Here is a 17,537-nt window from a genome sequence, read left to right on the forward strand (position 1 = left end):
AAGCGGCTTTGTCATGCTGGCCACATGACCTGGAAGCTGTACGCTGGCTCCCTCGGCCAATAATGCAAGATGAGCGCCGCAACCCCAGAATCGGTCACGACTGAACCTAATGGTCAGGGGTCCCTTTACCTTTACCTTACCCCCAAAGTCACAGGTGACTGGGAGACCCTCCAAAGCAGATTTTGAGTGCATGGAGGAGGGGCAAGGAAAGGAACCAGAAGCCACATTTTTAAAATATTCCCTACATGGTTTAAAAAATATTATTTCTGCTACTACTAAAATAACTGTTGTTATTAATCAATAAATATCACATTTTTTTCATTAGTTGCCTATGCCCATAACTTGTCTTTCCATATGTTGGAAAATCTGTGTCTGTTAACAACTAAATGTTGGCACATCTTTACCACTGGTCCACAAGCATGAGAGCTGGAAATCCTCTCTTTTTTTTAATGGGAAAAGCAACTTGCACTTTCCCTGTAGAATCTGAAACTCCATGTGGAAACCTTCAACACAGCAAGTAACTGAAACATTTTTTTTTAATTTTGAGTTACCAAGTCAGATATATATATATACATTACATAATTCCACTACTCTTTTATGGGTGCACACCTCTGAGACAGGTGGATAACCAACTTAGTTGTCAGGTGTTGATTTGTGAGAATAATCAATAAGACTTGCGGGGGTGCTTTCATAGAAATGCCACGGTCCATCCCCCCGCTGTTTCATTAGCTTGCGTGCCATCTTCTCTTGCCTCCTATAAAAGGAAAATAGCGGGATGGGGAAGAAGAATCAGGAAATTAAGACGATCAAACAATTGTACAATGGAGCTCGCTTGCACGTTATATTATACCATGCTTAAAATAAGCTGTGGTTTAATGTGAATGTACAATGGACTAGTGAAGACTGCTGGAAACGTGGACACATTTTTCACCCTCTCCTGTCCCTGTGCCAGGAAACAAGCCACAATCTGTATTTATTTCTTTATTTAACAGAATGTCTATATTGCTTGATTGTAGAAAGACCTCTAAGTGGTTTACAGAAACTGATTGATTCTTAAGTCATATGAACACAAGTTTATGGTTTGTTCCCCCCAAAAAAACAAACAAACCATGAGCAGTAAGCCAAAAACAAGCCTTCGTTGCCACTTGTGGTTTGTTTGGAAGGAAACCATGAGCCCAAGTTCGGACTACACAACAAGCCGGATCATGCCGTTTCCTGACAGAAGCAGGGAAACACCTGTGATTTCAGATTTCACCTGTGATTGCTGTAGCATTCTGCTTGTTCCCATTAAACCGAGTCTATTTTAACCGTGTTCAAAAGTGACTGATGAGCCATGCCAACATTATCCATTGCTCAAGCCAACTACAACCAGTCAGGCCAAAATTTTAAAGCAGCAGAGCAGATGGATCTGCCTTGGTGTAGAATTTGGCAGGCAGAGGCTGCAACCCATATGCTATTTAATACCCATGTGCCTGGATACTTAAGTTGGTCAATTAGGTCAATTGAGGCCAGCTCACGGTGCCAAATTCCTCCGCATGAGCCCATACAAGGGAGCAGGTGGAGAAAAACTACCATGCACAAGAATGAACATCTGGGGGAGCTTGAAACCTGTAGCCACAATTCCGGCTGCTGGAAACCGTTCACAGCCAGGGTTGTGGAAATGGCCACTGGTTCCCTGCACATTCAGGCTAGCCTTTCTCCGTGTGGCTGTGTGTGTACACCTGCCTGCATGCTTGTGGGGAGGAATTTGGCAACAGGAGCCGAACCAGTCCTAGCAACAGGAGGGACAACTGTAGAAGCAATACTATTCACTACACGGAGATCAGCTAAGGCCCGCAACTCAAAGGAGAGAGTCACAACTGTTCATTCCCTTTTGCCTCTGACCTTGACCACTTTTTGCCTCTGGCTCCCAGGAGGGGAAAGTCCCTCCCTTGCCCTGCTTGGATGTCATTTCACAGCATAGAGTGGGGACTGGATTAGATGGATTCCCCCCCCCAAGGGTGTTGGCAGATGTTGGCCAATGATATTATCAAAGAAACGTCACGGCTCAGTATCTCCAGCAACAAAACACAAAGTGGGCCACAGAATGATGAGTAGCGCAAACTTAACCAATTAACTGCAGGAAGTCTGTCTTTCAACCCCCTGGTGCAGACCATACTGCAACAGGTGAGCCAAAGGCCTGACTCCGTATACAGTAAGTCAGCTTCCTAATGTTCCTAAGTTTGGGAAACCACCCAATTACCTGTTGATTTTCCCTACCTTAATTCAATTTTCTCGGATTCAGCATGAAGGAATGCCAACCCCTTTTCATAATCCTTTTCAGGAGGGTCAAGCAGATAGCAAGCAATCCACCTTGTTATCGGATGCTGGAGAAAAGGAAAGCAAGGCATCACTAAGGAATCATGAGCACCTGCGTGCATATACAGCAGAGGAGCCTCAGACATGGATTGGCTTGTCTGGTGTGATGTCATGGAATCTTCAAGCTACTCAGGGGGGCAAAGCTGTCATTAACGAAATGTCCTGTGAGAAGCAAATTAAAGTGAATTCCCGGTTTGACTGGGATTAAAATTTTGTACACGCCCCAAGGAAAGAGGAGCTGTTGCGAGGCAGACTAAGAGTGGAGAGCTGATTGAAAGGAGGGCCTAAAAGGTAGGGAATTAAGGGGTCAGGAGCCCAGAGAACCAATTGCTGAAGGAAAGGGGCTGAGCAAACAATGGAATGAGCAAACAATACAGGAATCTGACAAGATGGGCAGATGGAGGAATCAGAAAGGAAATAATTCACTGGAAGACCATGTACCTAGTATGCATGATGTTTCTGGTTCAAATCCTAACATCCCTAGTTGCTAGGACTTGAATCCAGCTGTTAAAGTGACCTGCGGGGGTTGGGGAATGTCAGGATCTCGCCCGACTCAATCCAGTTCCACCAACCCTGTGCTACAGGGATGGGAAGAGGCGCTGCTCAGCAATTCATGCTTCCAGAATTCACAGTCCCCTATTTCCCACCTTCCAAATATCTGCTCTGGAGGTTTGGATCAGCATCAGAGGTGGGATTAAGGGGCAAAAGAAAACTGGCAGAAATTGTCACCATCCTCCTTCCTCTGGTGGAAGTTTCCAATGGATCCAACTCCCTTCCATGAACAAAAGGAGTCCTTTTGTCTGCAGGCGGGAAAGTCTGGATGCAGCCCAGAAAGCTCCTTCCCAAACCAGGACTACAATAAGCACTCAGCTCTGTACATCGTTCTGCCTGGACACTGAGATCCAGCGCCGAGGGCCTTCTGGTTGTTCCCTCACTGCGAGAAGCCAAGTTACAGGGAACCAGGCAGAGGGCCTTCTCGGTAGTGGCACCTGCCCTGTGGAACGCCCTCCCATCAGATGTCAAAGAGATAAACAACTATCTGACGTTTAAAAGACATCTGAAGGCAGCCCTCTTTAGGGAGGTTTTTAATGTTTTAATGTATTTTTAATATTTGTTGGAAGCTGCCCAGAGTGGCTGGGGAAACCCAGCCAGATTGGCAAGGTATAAATAATAAATTATTATTACTTACGCGATAGTACTCCCAGTGCTCTGGGACATAACCTTCAGGGATTTCAGCCAGTTCAGCTTTACCTGGTGAGAAAGAAGAAGCTCAGTCCAAATGCAATAGACTTCCAAAAACACTGTCAAGAAAGAATACTGTTGCCAGCCACAACATATTACAGTATCTTCAAAATAGGACTAATTCAAAGTTTGCTGTCCCGTCCTTAACATGTTTGTTCAGAAGTAAGTCCCACCAAGTTCAAGGAGACTCACATTCAAGCAAGCACACACAAAAAACTGTGGAGAAACATGCAAATGAGGGTGGGGAATTCCTGTCCCTACAAACACAACAAATAACACAACAAACCAACATTAACAATTCTCAGTTTTACAGGTAGCAGATATGGCATGAAAACAAAAATAATAATAATAATAAATTTTTATTTATACCCCGCCCTCCCCAGTCAAAGCCGGGCTCAGGGCGGCTAACACCAATAAAATTACAATAAAACATAAAAAGCAAATGATTAAAATACAATATTAAAATTTAAAATGCAGCCTGGTTTTAAGTAGTCCATAAATCCAAGCCATGAGGGAGGAAAACACAGGGGTCAGACGAAGTCCAGCCCAAAGGCCAGGCGGAACAGCTCTGTCTTGCAGGCCCTGCGGAAAGATGACAAATCCCCGCAGGGCCCTGGTCTGTGAAAGAGCGTTCCACCAAGTTGGCACCAATACTGAAAAGGCCCTGGGCCCTAGTAGAGGCCAATCTAGCCACCTTATGGCTCAGGATCTCCAGAATATTGTTGTTTGTGGACCTTAAGGGCCTCCGCGGGGCATACCAAGAGAGGCGGTCCCGTAGGTACGACCAAGAGACACATTTTTCTGGTTAAGTGGTAGTTATTCAAAACGTTTTAACACCTACAGGTTTTTTTTGTTTTAAGCGAACTAAGATGTTAGTTCACACCATCCACTGAGGCTAGGAGAAAGAGACCATTCCTTCCAGGGGATTTTTAATATTCACCTAGCAGTTCTTGTACTAACCCAAACCAGATTTAATGTCATTGAAAAAGAGCAGCTCTTTAAGAGAGATGCAACTGCTTGCTTTACTTCACAGTTTCTTATGTCAGCCCTTCAAAATAGGATGAAACCTGCAGAAATACTCACCAATAAAGACATTGACAAATGTTATGATGAGAGCAATTGGGATTCCGGTGAGTAAAATGTAGAACCTCTGTTTAGAAAGTGAAAGGAAACAAGAAGAAGCAAGATCATTATGTGGCAAAAATACATAGTACCCCAACATCTTCATCAAACCCCAGTAATTTTAGTACCTCTCCTTTTATATATATAATTTTTATTTATACATTTTCCGGTTGTTGTTCTACATACATTTGTCATCTTATCATGTTCCTACACAGACTTCCCAACCTATCCTTCATTGGCATCCTGGTTCAAACTCTTTGGTTCGCTGCCAACCACCCTATTTTATCACTTCACCCTATTTTATCACTTCAGTTTGTTTATCTTGTCTACTGCTGATCACATATTCATCCCTACTTGTAGGTTACGCTTAATGCCATCTCTTTTTAAATATTCTCCAAAACATTCCAACACACTTCTTATCTTCCCAATTTCTTATTTTGGCCATCACGCTTGCTAATTCTACAAATTCTATTAATTTATGCAAACTTTGATCCTTTGTTGGAGTACTTTTTTTTTCGTTCCAGCTTCTTGCATAGACTATTCTTGTAGCCGCTGTTGCATACAAAAATATATTTTTGACTTCCTTTGGTATCTCCTCTCCTCTCCTCTCTCCTATTATTGCTAAAAGGAAGGCTTCTGGATTTTTTGGAAATGTGAATTCAAACATTTGCCTAAGTTCCTTATATACCATCTGTCAGTATTTCTTTGCGTGTTTACATCACCACCAAATCTGTATTAAAGAGCCTTCTGCTTCTGAACACTTCCAACACTGAACCTCTCCCAATACAAACACTACAATCTGGACTATTAGGATATATTTTCTAGCTTAATATTTCAGACAATAACATTCCTCTTCTATCTAATTAAACAATCTATGGGCTTTTAAACTCCCTGGAAAAGACCCTGATGCTGGGAAAGATTGAGGGCACAAGAAGGGGACGACAGAGGACGAGATGGTTGGACAGTGTTCTCGAAGCTACGAACATGAGTTTGACCAAACCGCGGGAGGCAGTGGAAGACAGGAGTGCCTGGCGTGCTCTGGTCCATGGGGTCACGAAGAGTCGGACACGACTAAACAACAGGGGCTTTTAAACTCGGGGGGGGAGGTTATTGTTTTTGTTTCTTACTAAATTATGTATTTTGGTGTTTTTATCTTGTAAAACATAAAACCACTGTGTCAGGGGTCCCCAAACTACGGCCCCCGGGCCGGATGCGGCCCAATCGGCCTCCCAATCCGGCCCGCGACGACCCCCGCCGCCCGCTGCCGCCGCCCGCTCTTACGGCGCGCGGCGCGGCGACGATCAGAAAAATCGCCGAAAATCCATTTTGCGCATGCGTATGGGCCTCTCCCGACCCAGAAGAGGTCATTTCCGATGCACTTCCGGGTCGGGGGAGGCCCATACGCATGCGCACAAGCGATTTTTGGCGATTTTTCCCCCGCCCGTGTGCGTGCGCGCATGCGCACGGGCGCGCACTCCCCCGCCCTCCGGCCCGCTGCGCGCGCACTCCCCTGCCCTCCGGCCCGCCGCGCGGTCGGCGCGGCGGGCACCGGCCCACTGCGCGGTAAGTCTGGGGACCCCTGCACTGTGTGATCCTTGGATTAAGAGCGGTTTAGAAATAATAATAATAATAATAATAATAATAATAATAATAATACAAGATATGGTCATTTATTCAGAACTTAAGACTCTTGAATATTCAGATACCACTTGGCGTTTTAAGTTACACATGTGAAAAGACCTCTAAATGAATGTACACAGTTCACTCTGAAATACTTATTGTCTGTTTATGGCAATGATCCAAAGAAGTAAAAAGCACACATAGAGATATAAGAATCCTGAATTTCATTTATTGTTTTTGCTGGAGCAATGTTTTAAAATAAAACTACTGTACTTCTGTCCCACTCTTCATTGATATGGATGTTGTTGTTTAGTCGTTTAGTCGTGTCCGACTCTTCGTGACCCCATGGACCATAGCACGCCAGGCACTCCTGTCTTGCACTGCCTCCCGCAGTTTGGTCAAACTCATGTTCGTAGCTTCGAGAACACTGTCCAACTATCTTGTCCTCTGTCATCCCCTTCTCCTAGTGCCCTCAATCTTTCCCAACATCAGGGTCTTTTCCAAGGATTCTTCTCTTCTCATGAGGTGGCCAAAGTATTGGAGCCTCAGCTTCACAATCTGTTGATATGGACACCAGATGCTAAAGAGGCAAGCCACTGAACGGAGACTTATCTCTTGGGCAACAGGAAGTGCTGCCATGAAAACAAATGAGCAATTCTTTGGAGCATACATGGATCCCAACCTAAACCTAATAGTTCTGCCAATGACACAATAATCCCAGCATTGTAGCTGGGCTCAAATCCAACCTTGAAAAAAAAAACAGTCACCAGAACTGCTGCAAAGTTGAAGCCACCCTTATCCCACGGTAACAAGGGCTCTCTAGGAAGAGGGGAGTTGGTGCTGCCCCCTTTCTAATCCTATAGTTACCAATAAACTATTAAAAAACCCCAAAGCCATCGTATATCCACTTGCAAAAAAGAAAGGTGACTTACATAGTCCACAACTGTGCCGGATTTACATATAAGCTAAACAAGCTATAGCTTAGGGCCCCACTCTCTTGGGGGTCCCCCAAAAAATTAAAGAAAAAAAAAGCTGGATGTACATTTCCAAAATATAAGATAAAAAACAAATAAAATAAAACCTACATACAGCAACAGTGATGTAAGTAATGGGCCCTGCCTGCTAGCCTGCTCCCTAAAATATAACATATAAAGGGCCCCATCACCTTCAGTAGCTTAGGGCCTCATCAAACCTAAATCCGACCCTGGTCCACAGGTATCTCTATTCCACTTACACAGCTCAAGAAGCCAACTCTAAGGTAAAGCTGAACCTTGGGCTTAGGAAGACTGAATACAGTAGCATTTAGAACACAGAATATCACTTACAATCAAAACATCCCGTGTGACACCTCTTGGTCTCCTACAATTCCTCCCTCCCCAAAGAGTGTAGACTCACCAACAAAATCAGGAATCGCCTGTCGTAAAAATCCGTCGCCTTGATGACAAACATTCTTTTCCCACCACCACTGCCATGGCGTACTGGAGCTGCAAAAATCAACTCCACGTGTTAGCGCAAAGCCAGCTGTGGTTTCTGTGACCCAGTCAAGCCTACAGAGAGACCTTCTGTTGTGTTCTCCTCTGTTTTTGCATATTCCCACACAGCTATTCTTACAAAGGGAAAAACCGAGGCTGTGGGGTGTGTGGGGTGTTTGGGGGGGGGGCTATGGGGTTGTTGATTTTATTTTTATTATGTATTTTGTGGTTTTATATCTTGGTTTTATTCTGTGAACCGCCCTGAGACTCCCGGGGTTATAGGGTGGTATATAAATTCAACAACTAATAAATAATAATAATAATAATAATAATAATAATAATAATAATAATAATGGGATTTGTCCAGCTCTGACCCAGCCAAGACAGGATTGCTTTGCTAATTATTTTCATCATCGACATGCCTTTGAAAGCACACCCTCCTCCAAGAAAAGTAGCCCTTGGGCGAAGGAGGGCGGTTGAGTGGCAGAAGTCCCTCTGCATGGCTGGCCCAAACCAAGCAGGTTGGAAGAAAGCTTCGCCAGTTGAACGTCTGCCTGCGCAATCGATTTCCCAGGCAGGAGAGTCACGGCAATTAGATATAATTAGATATAATACAGTTAGATATTATATGTAAAATTATTATTATTGCACATATATGGTGGCAGCCCGCCCGCCCCCCCGCAAATCTCAGGGATTGTCCCAAATCCTCAAGGTCAACCAGACAGGAAAAAACACCACCCCACCGATCCTCCCGTCCCCTAGGAAAGCCATACCGATGAGCACAGAGCGGCCGGCGGCCCGCCCAGGCAGGGAGAAGCGACCCCAGAGACCCGGGCCCGGAAAGGTCCTCCTGGCCGCGAAAGCAGCCGCCGCTCGGAGAAGCAGGCTCATGGCCGCCATGCCTGCGACTGGCAAGGTAACGGCGGAGGAAGGTGACCCGCGTTTGGAGAGCGGGGCTGAAGGCGCGTCGCCGCCATCTTTAGAACGGGCGCCAGGGCGGCACGTAGATTCACTAAAATAGACTGCCACGAGGAGCCGGTGTCCGATTTCAATGCGCTGCTCACAGAACCCGACGGGGTTTCTCTATTAGATGCTCGTAGGGAGCCGGGGTTCTCTTAGCGCAGTTGCGAATAGGAGGCGACTCGTCCTGGCGTTCTCCCCCAGGGAAAAGATAACCGGCAAAGAGGTGTTGTTGTTTTAATTCGGGTCCTGTTCACGAGCGCAGTCAGGATTTTTGTTAGGGGGCGAAGAACCGACGTGATTGGTCAGTTAATTAAGTTTTACCGGTACTATTGTTTTACTTGATGTAAGGGAGGGCAGTTGCCCCACCCCCTTGGCAACGCCCATGGTCCTATTACATCCACAATCCTTTAAAAGGAAGGGGGGAGGCTGTATTTCTACAGTAAGCTAAGCACCACTGAATTCAATTTGGCTTACTTCCGAGTAGACATTGTAAGGACTGTAATGTACTGGATAAGAATGTAAGAGCGCTTCCTGCAAGTGGTTGTTTGGTTGTAAGTCGCTTTGTGTTGCCTTGGACAGGATAAAGCGACATGATGTTGTTGTTGTTGTTATCATCATCATTATTATTCACTGCAACTCAATCCACTACAGTATTCATATTGCACATTAGAAGTCAGAGCCCAAATTTCCTTTAAGCATCAGCTGGGTGCTCAGTTACACACAGTTACACTTCACTGACTTGCACCGTTAATAATAATGATGATGACGACGACGATTTGATGATGAGGGAGACCTTGAGCAGTGTTTGCATTTGAAGAGTTCATTTGTGGATGTTTAAAAAGCTAAATGAAAACAGAATTTCAACTCCTCAAAAATGAGATCTGAACAAGAGCAGGAAAGGCTCGCTATGTTTCGTTTCTTGGCGGAGTCCAGCTACTGCTCAGTTACTGTTAACGGTAAAAATCCTGAATTTCTCAATCCAATGCGATTTTCACGTCAGCCTAAACGGATTTAAAAATTCCTTTCTTTTGGGGCATCTTGCCCGCAACTACACGATGCGCTGGATTCATTTTTTTGCGTATAGTTCACTAAAGGCTCGTCGTGGTGTTGCTCTTTAAGGTGCCCAAAGACCGATGTTTTTACTGCGGAAGACGACCTCACACGGTCGCCTCTTCAATCTTTCTTGTATCTGCGGTCGAAGGCAAGGCGGGGCAAGGAGGATTGTGGGGAAACAAATAGCCTATTACGGAAAGGGTTCTGAACCCCAAAGGAAACCCCAAAGGAAGAGCGGCTTCCGACCCACACCGGAAGTTTGGCCTGCGTGCCTCTCCGTACTTTCTTCGCAATCTCTATGGGCGTGGGCCGACGCTTTCCGGCGGCGGAGGCCGATGAGCATTGTGGGATACGGAAGGTGTGATGGCGGCGGCGGGGGCGCTTTGCCGGGCGTTCTCGAAGCTCCTGAGGACAGCTACCTGGGGCGGCCCGTCGGCGTCCTCTCCTTCCAGGTGGGCAGTCGCCGGGCGGAAGGAGGCGCCCTGCGACCTCCGCTTTGCCGTGTTCCTTTCATTCCTTGAATTTCCCCCGTGCCGAGTTCAAGCCCTTAACAGTTATAAAGCTACTTTTTCAATGCTTAATGTTTCATTACGTTTTTTATATATGTTGGAAGCCGCCCGGAGTGGCTGGGGAAACCCAGTCACATGAGCAGGGTGCAGTTAATAAAATTATTGTGTGGTGGTGGTGGTACAATTAATAAAATTATTATTGTGTTGGTGGTGTTGCATTGTGTTGTTGTTATCGCCAATTAAGGAATGCGTGGGGGAGGACGTTAGTTAACTGTTTTTGTATTTTTAACTCCCCCTTTCTCCAATTTGGCAATCCAAGTACTGACTGACCATTCTGATCTCACAGGGTGAAACCAGTAGGCTCACTGTCTACCACGTTCAATGAGGTAGATGAATCATAGGATTGCAGAGTTGGAAGGGATCCCGAGCATCATCTAGTCCATCCCCCTGTAATGCAGGAATCTCAGTTCAAGCAACTGCGGTGGACAGCCAGACGACCGCTGCTTTAAATACCCCCAAGGGAGGAGAATCCACCACCTTCCAAAGGAGACCGTTCCATCCGTCCAACAGCTCTTACTGTCAGACAGTTCTTCCTGACGTTGAGTTGCAATCTTCAAAGCCATCTTCAGATATCTCAAGGTTCTGTCCCCATGGAAGGATGGAACTAGCTTGTTTTCTCCTGCTCTGGAGGGTAGGCCCAAATCAATGGCTTCTAAGTTGCAAGGAAGGAGATTCCGACTAAACATCATTGCAGGGGGTTGGGGTCGCTTCCAACTCCACAGTTCTATGATGTTATGTTATCAGATCAAAGTCCAACTGTGTTCAGGGAATTCGATTTGATTTGTGCATAATGAGTTGCAGCCTTCTCTAGAAAAAAAAAACGGGCTTCCATAGCATAGCTGTTACATAGACTAGCTTGTTAGAGGGGTCACCCACTGTACAGTGTCCAGATCTGAAGTCTCTTGGGTGTCTAAAGAAATATCTAGGTTCCTCAAAAAATGATTTTAGTTCAGATACTCAGTTTTCAAAAACCACTAAAACACTTTGAACATTTACTTTAAACTACCCTGTAGGTAAATTTGATTATATGAAATTGTAGAATAGGAAAGTCCTTCAGAAGTCATCTAGTCAGTTTTCTGCTGATGCAGAATATTCACTGCTACAGCATCCCTAATAGGTTTTTGTGTGTGTGCCTATATCTTTTTGTTGTTTTAAAAAATTCTTATTTTATTGTCCTTCAGATTCATCCTTAACAACCTGCACAAGAATGCCACAAAAGTAGAAACAGTCTCTCCCTGTATGTTACTTCATACTTCCTTGCCTCGGAATGGGCTGGAGGAATTTTTTGATGATCCCAAAAACTGGGGAAAGATAGAAGTCAAATCTGGTAAGATACTCAGAATCTGTTAATTTTGACCCCCCCCCCCTTTCTGGCCTCCCACTTTGCAGATATGTAAGCTAGGTGGGATTGTAAAAGTTCAATAGCAGCACACTCTGTGCTGGCGTATATCTTCATGTGTCTGTAAAATCACTGTTCAGGTGTACACTCTTATTCAGAATATGTCACCTGAAGATATCATTTTGTCCAATAATATGTTAGCATTATTTATATTTAATTCTGTTCATTTAAAAATATTCGATTATACATGACAGTAATGTTGAATAATCTTTTGTATCACCTTTTCTAACTTTCATGTTTTGGTGAAGCTGTCATGGGTGCAAAGCAGGTTTCAGTATGGTCAGGTCCTTAGAACAGTTCCCCATATAGTTTTGAGCAGTCATTTGTCCCCCTGCCAAAACAATGATGCGCTTTGTGGATTCCACAGGGGATTCTTGGACAGTAGAACAGCTCCGAGGCAAGAGCAGTGAGGATTTGCACAAACTTTGGTGAGTATCTTTCAGTGCATCTAATGGCTCGTGTTTCTTTAAAGTTACTGTACTCGTTTCATCCTTATGCACAATATTTCAAGAACTGCTTGGTCATGATTTCAGAATCCAGGAATATCCTCCTCAATCCAGTTAAAACAAAATCAACACTGGGGGAAATCTCTGTTAACCTGTTAATATTATTTGACTCACAGATTGCTTCCAAAATTCATAAGCTTGCTGACATTCCCACCACATGTGTAATATAGTTGTGCATTTACAGCCAGACACTTTAGCACTCAACATTTCTTTCCATAAACATTCTGTTCAACCTGGCAGGAGTTAAATATTGGCGCAATAAAAGTTTGTACTGTATTTCCTTTATTGATAAACTTAGTGCAGATTTTTATTGTATGCCAAATCTTAAATCATCTCAATTCTGGCATAGTAAATCCCACTTCTTTTTCTCACCTTATCCTGAAAACAGACTCCTTTTTACTCAGGTCAAACAATAATTTGTAGGTTTTTACCAAGAGGCCTTTTGATTTATTAGCTGCCATTGTGATTTCTCATGTTGTCATCTTCCTTACCATATACTTGACAAAAGATTCCTTAATTGAAAATTCTGAAAGCATGGAGTACCTAACCTCCTGTTTTTTGAGCTATCTCATTCCATGTTAGCAAACTTTCATCTGTCAAATCTCTAAATTTGTGTAGGCCCTTCCCCCAATTTACAAACTCTGATGGCTGATTTATTGTTAAAAACATCGAGTGACTTTAAGATGAATGCTAAGGAGGGAAACTTCTGGGCCTGGTTTCATCCTATAATTATTCCAAGTTTTCAGCGTTTGTCTTAGAAGTAAAGTTCATTTTAACTTGTCTTTTTCCTCTGCTGGTTGTGACACCCACTGTCCCTATATCATTATAATTTAGCCAAGAAGCAGTGGGCAGAGGTGGCTGGACAAACTTCCACATATTTCAGAAAGCTCTATTGAATTGCATGTGGACAGCCATGAGGTGCATTTTGAGAGCTTTTGCTTCCACTTTAGTTTAAACATAATTTCTCATATGACCCAGAACCAACAAACTCTGGTTACAGTTAATTACAGTTATTTTCAAACATGCCCATTTCAAATCACAGTTTAAGCAAACCACAGTTAAGATTAACCACAGTTCTGGGTCCAGCCAACATGGTAAGCAATAGTTAATCAAAGGCAGAAGCAAAAATGTTCAAACCTCACCTCCAGCTACATGGGAGGAGGAAGAATTCCAGCCCAAGCTTCTCATTGCTTATTGACATAACACTAAACTATGTTTAGCATGACCTGGGTGTAGGGCAAACGAGTCCCAGTTAACAATCTGTTAGTACTTACCAATATGTTCTTTGACTTAGGTACGTCCTGCTTAAAGAGCGAAACATGCTTTTAACGTTGGAGCAAGAAGCAAAACGGCAGAGGCTGCCAATGCCAAGCCCAGAGCGATTAGAAAAGGTAACATGATGCTGAGGTCACTGCCAGTGTTAGAAACTCCCGTTGTCCTAGGCGCATTTTGCGACATGGAATTTCGTTAGCGCAAGCAGTTTCTGAGCTCTGGGCACAGTACTGCGCCTAATATTTCAGATTAAAACTACGAAGTGGAAGGGAAGAAGGACCGTTTTGTGCCTCCCCACTTCCAGTTACTCTCTGAAGACTGCAGAAGAGACCCTCTTAAGAATATTAGGGGGGTGGGCAGGGGAAGGACTAGACCATGTGAAAAATGAGCATAATATTTTAGCTACAGTTCATTCATTTTCAGCTTTGTATACTTGTTATAAAGAAAAAGTGCTCCTAGACATTCTGTTGCTGCACCCATAACCTAGGTTAAAGGTGCCATTTAGCTCCTAGCTTTCATATCTGTTTCTAACCTGGACATGGGCAACTCTGTTCTTTGTAAAGGAAGCAGCATTTGCAGTTCTTCCAAAGACTGTTGAAAACTTTTACCTACATTTATGTAGGAGTAAAAAAAAAATAAGCAAGTCTTTAAATTTTCCCTAATTCTATTAGGCTCCTTAAACTCTTGATTTGCCCTTACCCTCCTTGTATTTTTGTCACCAACCCTGGCTACATGAGCCCTGGCAGTGAGGGAGTGGGTGCAGGATTCTGAAGCAGATTCCAGTTGAGATTTTTTTCTGGCGCCAGCACGGATGGTAAAATGAAATAAGTCTGTAAGTAAGGGATACGAGTCACAGAAAGCCTGGCTGTAGTTTCTGGTGAAGAAGTTCCACCCAACAGCAGTGCTGCCCAGGGACAGTGTAGTTATGGTTCAGGTTGTTAAAAGTGCAATCCATTGGCAAACAGATTTCCCAGTAAAGTGCGATTTAGTTTGTAGGGACAAGCAAAACCTGTTATAAGACTGCTAAGCCCATGCACATTCTACAACAGAATGCCTTCCATGTTTTGGACTACGACTCCCATCAGCTGTGACAGCTGTGCTTATTGGGGTTGATGCAGGCCAAAACATCAGGAGAGCACCAGCTTGGGAAAAGCTATGTGTCTGGAGTTCCCCTGGGCTCAGGCTCTTTTGCGTGGATTTGTGGCTTTCGAGCTGAAACACTCTTTTTTGTGGTCTTCAGGTGAAAGATTCCATGGATAGAATGGATCTTGTCATCCAGGAAAGGGAAGACGCTTTGCGGCTCTTACAGACTGGCCAGGAGAAAGAGAGACCAGGCGAATGGAGACATGACTTCTTGGGCCGCGTAATTTGGTACAAGAAAGAATTATTGGTGTTTTCCGAGCAGCATTTGTGGGGAGAGCAAATACCAAGAGTGGCTCTGTGTAGAGCTACACTTTGTACAACATTTCACCTTGGCCTCTCCAAGGATTTGAGCTAGCAGGGTTGGGAAAGACTTCTACCCGAGATCTCAGGGAACCACTGCCAGTCTGAATAGACAGTGCCACTGGGACATGCAAGGAAATGCTAAACAGTGTGGAATACTGCTTTTCAATGTCAGTCACCCATGACATTCTTTTCTGATCCCTCTGCCAGCAGACTTTTAAATATTTTCCCTAACATCCAATTAGCATTCAGTGGCCAGTGAGCATGCTTAATCCTCACTGGGTTTTGGGTTGGGGAGGGGAGGCTTGTTTCCTTCTCTTTTGTTTTCCTAAAGTTTTTTTTGTACTTCTATAAGCCCGGTACCGGGAGTGACTCAAGACATTTTGCTGCCTGAGGCCAAGGACAAGAGGGGTGGTGCCCCATATTCCATGAGCAGATGCCAACTGGATTGGCAGTTGAATCTTACCTCCACACTGGGACAGCATCATTCATCACACCTGAGGGCAGCAGGCTAGCTTTTAAGGGCAGACTTCATAGGATACCCGGTAATTGCCCAACTCTGCCCAATGGTAGGGCCGGCCCTGCTCATGCTGCTGCCTTGTGTGTAGTTATTGCCTCTTTGACACATAAGAATCCACACCTACTTTGGAAATAAGAGGGTATGAGGACTGGGCTGGATGGACCTAGGACGTGATGCAATGCAAGGCAGTTTCATATATTCAAGCAAAACGTATTGAGGAAAGAACTCCCTGTTTAAGTTAAGAGCGAACCAAAAAAGTCTCTTCTACCATTTGACGTTCTTAGCTTTCTAGCACATTTTCTCTGTAAGCTATTCTGAGCAGGAGGGAACTCTGAATCTATGGGGTGAAGTCTTCCATTATGTGCTTTGCGAACAGGTCAGGGCTGCCTTTCACGCACAGCCAGTTCAGTTTCTAAAGGGCAGAGGAGGCTTGGGAAAACTGGTTATCACTTTGCCTTTCCTTAGGGAAAGTGGTGGGGAGTGCTGCTACTGCCCTAAAATAATTAACCTACCACCCTGCATTTATCATCTGAAACAACCAAATAATTTGCTCAGATAAGAACTGGTCAGGGCAGATCAGCTACTGACAGTGAATTAGGGACTGGTGCTTGTGTGTGTGCTTTGATGTGTTTTAGCTAAAAATAGGCTCTAAAATATTATGTAATGTATCCTGAGATTTTGGGGTGGGAGGAGGCGGCTAGACATAATTATGAGCTTTTCAAAAGAATCTCATCTCACACTTTCCCCTTGTCTGTCATTGGCAGGTACACTTTCAAGGAATGGCCAATCCCTTGGTACCTAAATGCAAAGCATAACAGGAAGCGTTTCTACTATTTGCCAAAGATCAATCGTTTTCTCAGGTAAGACCAGCAGCCTTTAAAGCCAAACCCTTTTATCTGTCCTCTTACCATTTGTCCTGCTTTGCCGATTGTCTGAGAAAGCTACGAGATCGCCTTGCGCCATATGTGCCTGCTTGACCACTTCGATCGGCAGAATTGGCACTATTGCAGGTGTCACATAATACCCGTTCTGTGTTTGTAAGAGTGTGTTTAGTGTGGCAGTGGCTATATTTTGGAACTCCCTACCCGTTGAGCTCAAGTAGACGCCTTCACTGTACTCTCTTGGGCACCTGCTAAAAACATTGTTGTATATACATTGTTGTACGGTATATAATTGTAAATAAAACAAACAGCTTTTACGCTAACTTACACTGGTTGGTTTTCTCCTGCAGACTTAGACTTGAACAACATTTGCGCAATGAATCAAGGAAGAAGAATGCGCAGAAGCGGGAACAGAAGCGTTTAAAGGAACTATTCCCTCATCTTGGTGCTCAGTCTCAAAGTTAACGTGAAGTTGGCAATGTTTGATGGAATTGTGGGACAAATATTCCTCCTTCTGAACTGGTTGTAAATGGACAAAGAGTAAGGCAAAACATACCATGTGATGTGAAACAAACTCATTTCCGCCCCTAAAATAAAGCTGTTTCATCCTTCTTGTAAAATACCGGTATTTGTTCATTCATAGACTTGTTTGTCAACAACCATTTAATTAACTGTTTTCTATGTCATGGCACATAGTTTGTAGTTGCAGTCACAAAGAAACAGGTGTGCTCTAATTAAAATCCAGTTTGGTTTTTGTAAAAACCAGTTTTTGGTCCTCATGTTGAGTTTACTTAGCAATTATATTTAAAAGACAGGAAAGTTTTGGGGGTCATGCAGAGCTCTCTGGCCCATGAGATGATCAAAAGTTGCATAAATATGCACGATTTTGTACAGCTGGGCTGGATTTGGCTCAGGTCTGTTAATATTAATCCCAATTTATGGTGCATGTAGCATGGGCACCAGGGAAGCAAAAAGTTAAATGATTCCTGTATTCAAGTACCATTCCCTCCAACTCACACAAATAGAACAACACTACTGCAGATCTAGCAAACAGTAGTATTAAAGGCAGGGATTAGTTCGACCAAGAACTGAGTACCATCCATTCTCCCTTCATTTA

General features: G+C 44.1%; 2 protein-coding genes across 2 annotated transcripts; one reads left to right on the top strand and one right to left on the bottom strand.

The window, feature by feature from the left end:
* Positions 1 to 518: 518 nt before the first annotated feature.
* On the bottom strand, positions 519 to 8,746 carry NDUFB5 (NADH:ubiquinone oxidoreductase subunit B5). Its single transcript, XM_035133996.2, has 6 exons — positions 8,588 to 8,746; positions 7,738 to 7,826; positions 4,684 to 4,750; positions 3,548 to 3,609; positions 2,260 to 2,366; positions 519 to 754 (listed from the first exon to the last, which is right to left on the bottom strand). Exons 1-6 carry the CDS (start codon positions 8,712 to 8,714, stop codon positions 634 to 636), a joined length of 573 nt encoding a protein of 190 aa, XP_034989887.1. The 5' UTR covers positions 8,715 to 8,746; the 3' UTR covers positions 519 to 633.
* A 1,398-nt stretch (positions 8,747 to 10,144) lies between these two features.
* Positions 10,145 to 17,427, top strand: MRPL47 (mitochondrial ribosomal protein L47). The gene is made up of 7 exons (XM_035133507.2): positions 10,145 to 10,282; positions 11,581 to 11,726; positions 12,166 to 12,226; positions 13,599 to 13,695; positions 14,817 to 14,947; positions 16,304 to 16,399; positions 16,771 to 17,427. Exons 1-7 carry the CDS (start codon positions 10,194 to 10,196, stop codon positions 16,883 to 16,885), a joined length of 735 nt encoding a protein of 244 aa, XP_034989398.1. The 5' UTR covers positions 10,145 to 10,193; the 3' UTR covers positions 16,886 to 17,427.
* The last annotated feature ends 110 nt before the right edge of the window (positions 17,428 to 17,537 follow it).

The sequence above is a fragment of the Zootoca vivipara genome, chromosome 5 (assembly GCF_963506605.1).
Source record: "Zootoca vivipara chromosome 5, rZooViv1.1, whole genome shotgun sequence".
Lineage (NCBI taxonomy): Eukaryota > Metazoa > Chordata > Lepidosauria > Squamata > Lacertidae > Zootoca > Zootoca vivipara.

Excerpts from the sequence above, each read along its gene's own strand:
- MRPL47 (XM_035133507.2), top strand. The coding sequence starts at position 10,194 with ATGGCGGCGGCGGGGGCGCTTTGCCGGGCGTTCTCGAAGCTCCTGAGG. Across the intron at positions 13,696-14,816 it reads GCCCAGAGCGATTAGAAAAG|GTGAAAGATTCCATGGATAG; the intron begins GTAACATGATGC and ends TGTGGTCTTCAG. Across the intron at positions 14,948-16,303 it reads TTCTTGGGCCGCGTAATTTG|GTACACTTTCAAGGAATGGC; the intron begins GTACAAGAAAGA and ends TGTCATTGGCAG.
- NDUFB5 (XM_035133996.2), bottom strand. The coding sequence starts at position 8,714 with ATGGCGGCCATGAGCCTGCTTCTCCGAGCGGCGGCTGCTTTCGCGGCC. Across the intron at positions 7,827-8,587 it reads CGGCCGCTCTGTGCTCATCG|CTCCAGTACGCCATGGCAGT; the intron begins GTATGGCTTTCC and ends TGATTTTTGCAG. Across the intron at positions 2,367-3,547 it reads AGCACTGGGAGTACTATCGC|CATCCGATAACAAGGTGGAT; the intron begins GTAAGTAATAAT and ends CCTTTTCTCCAG.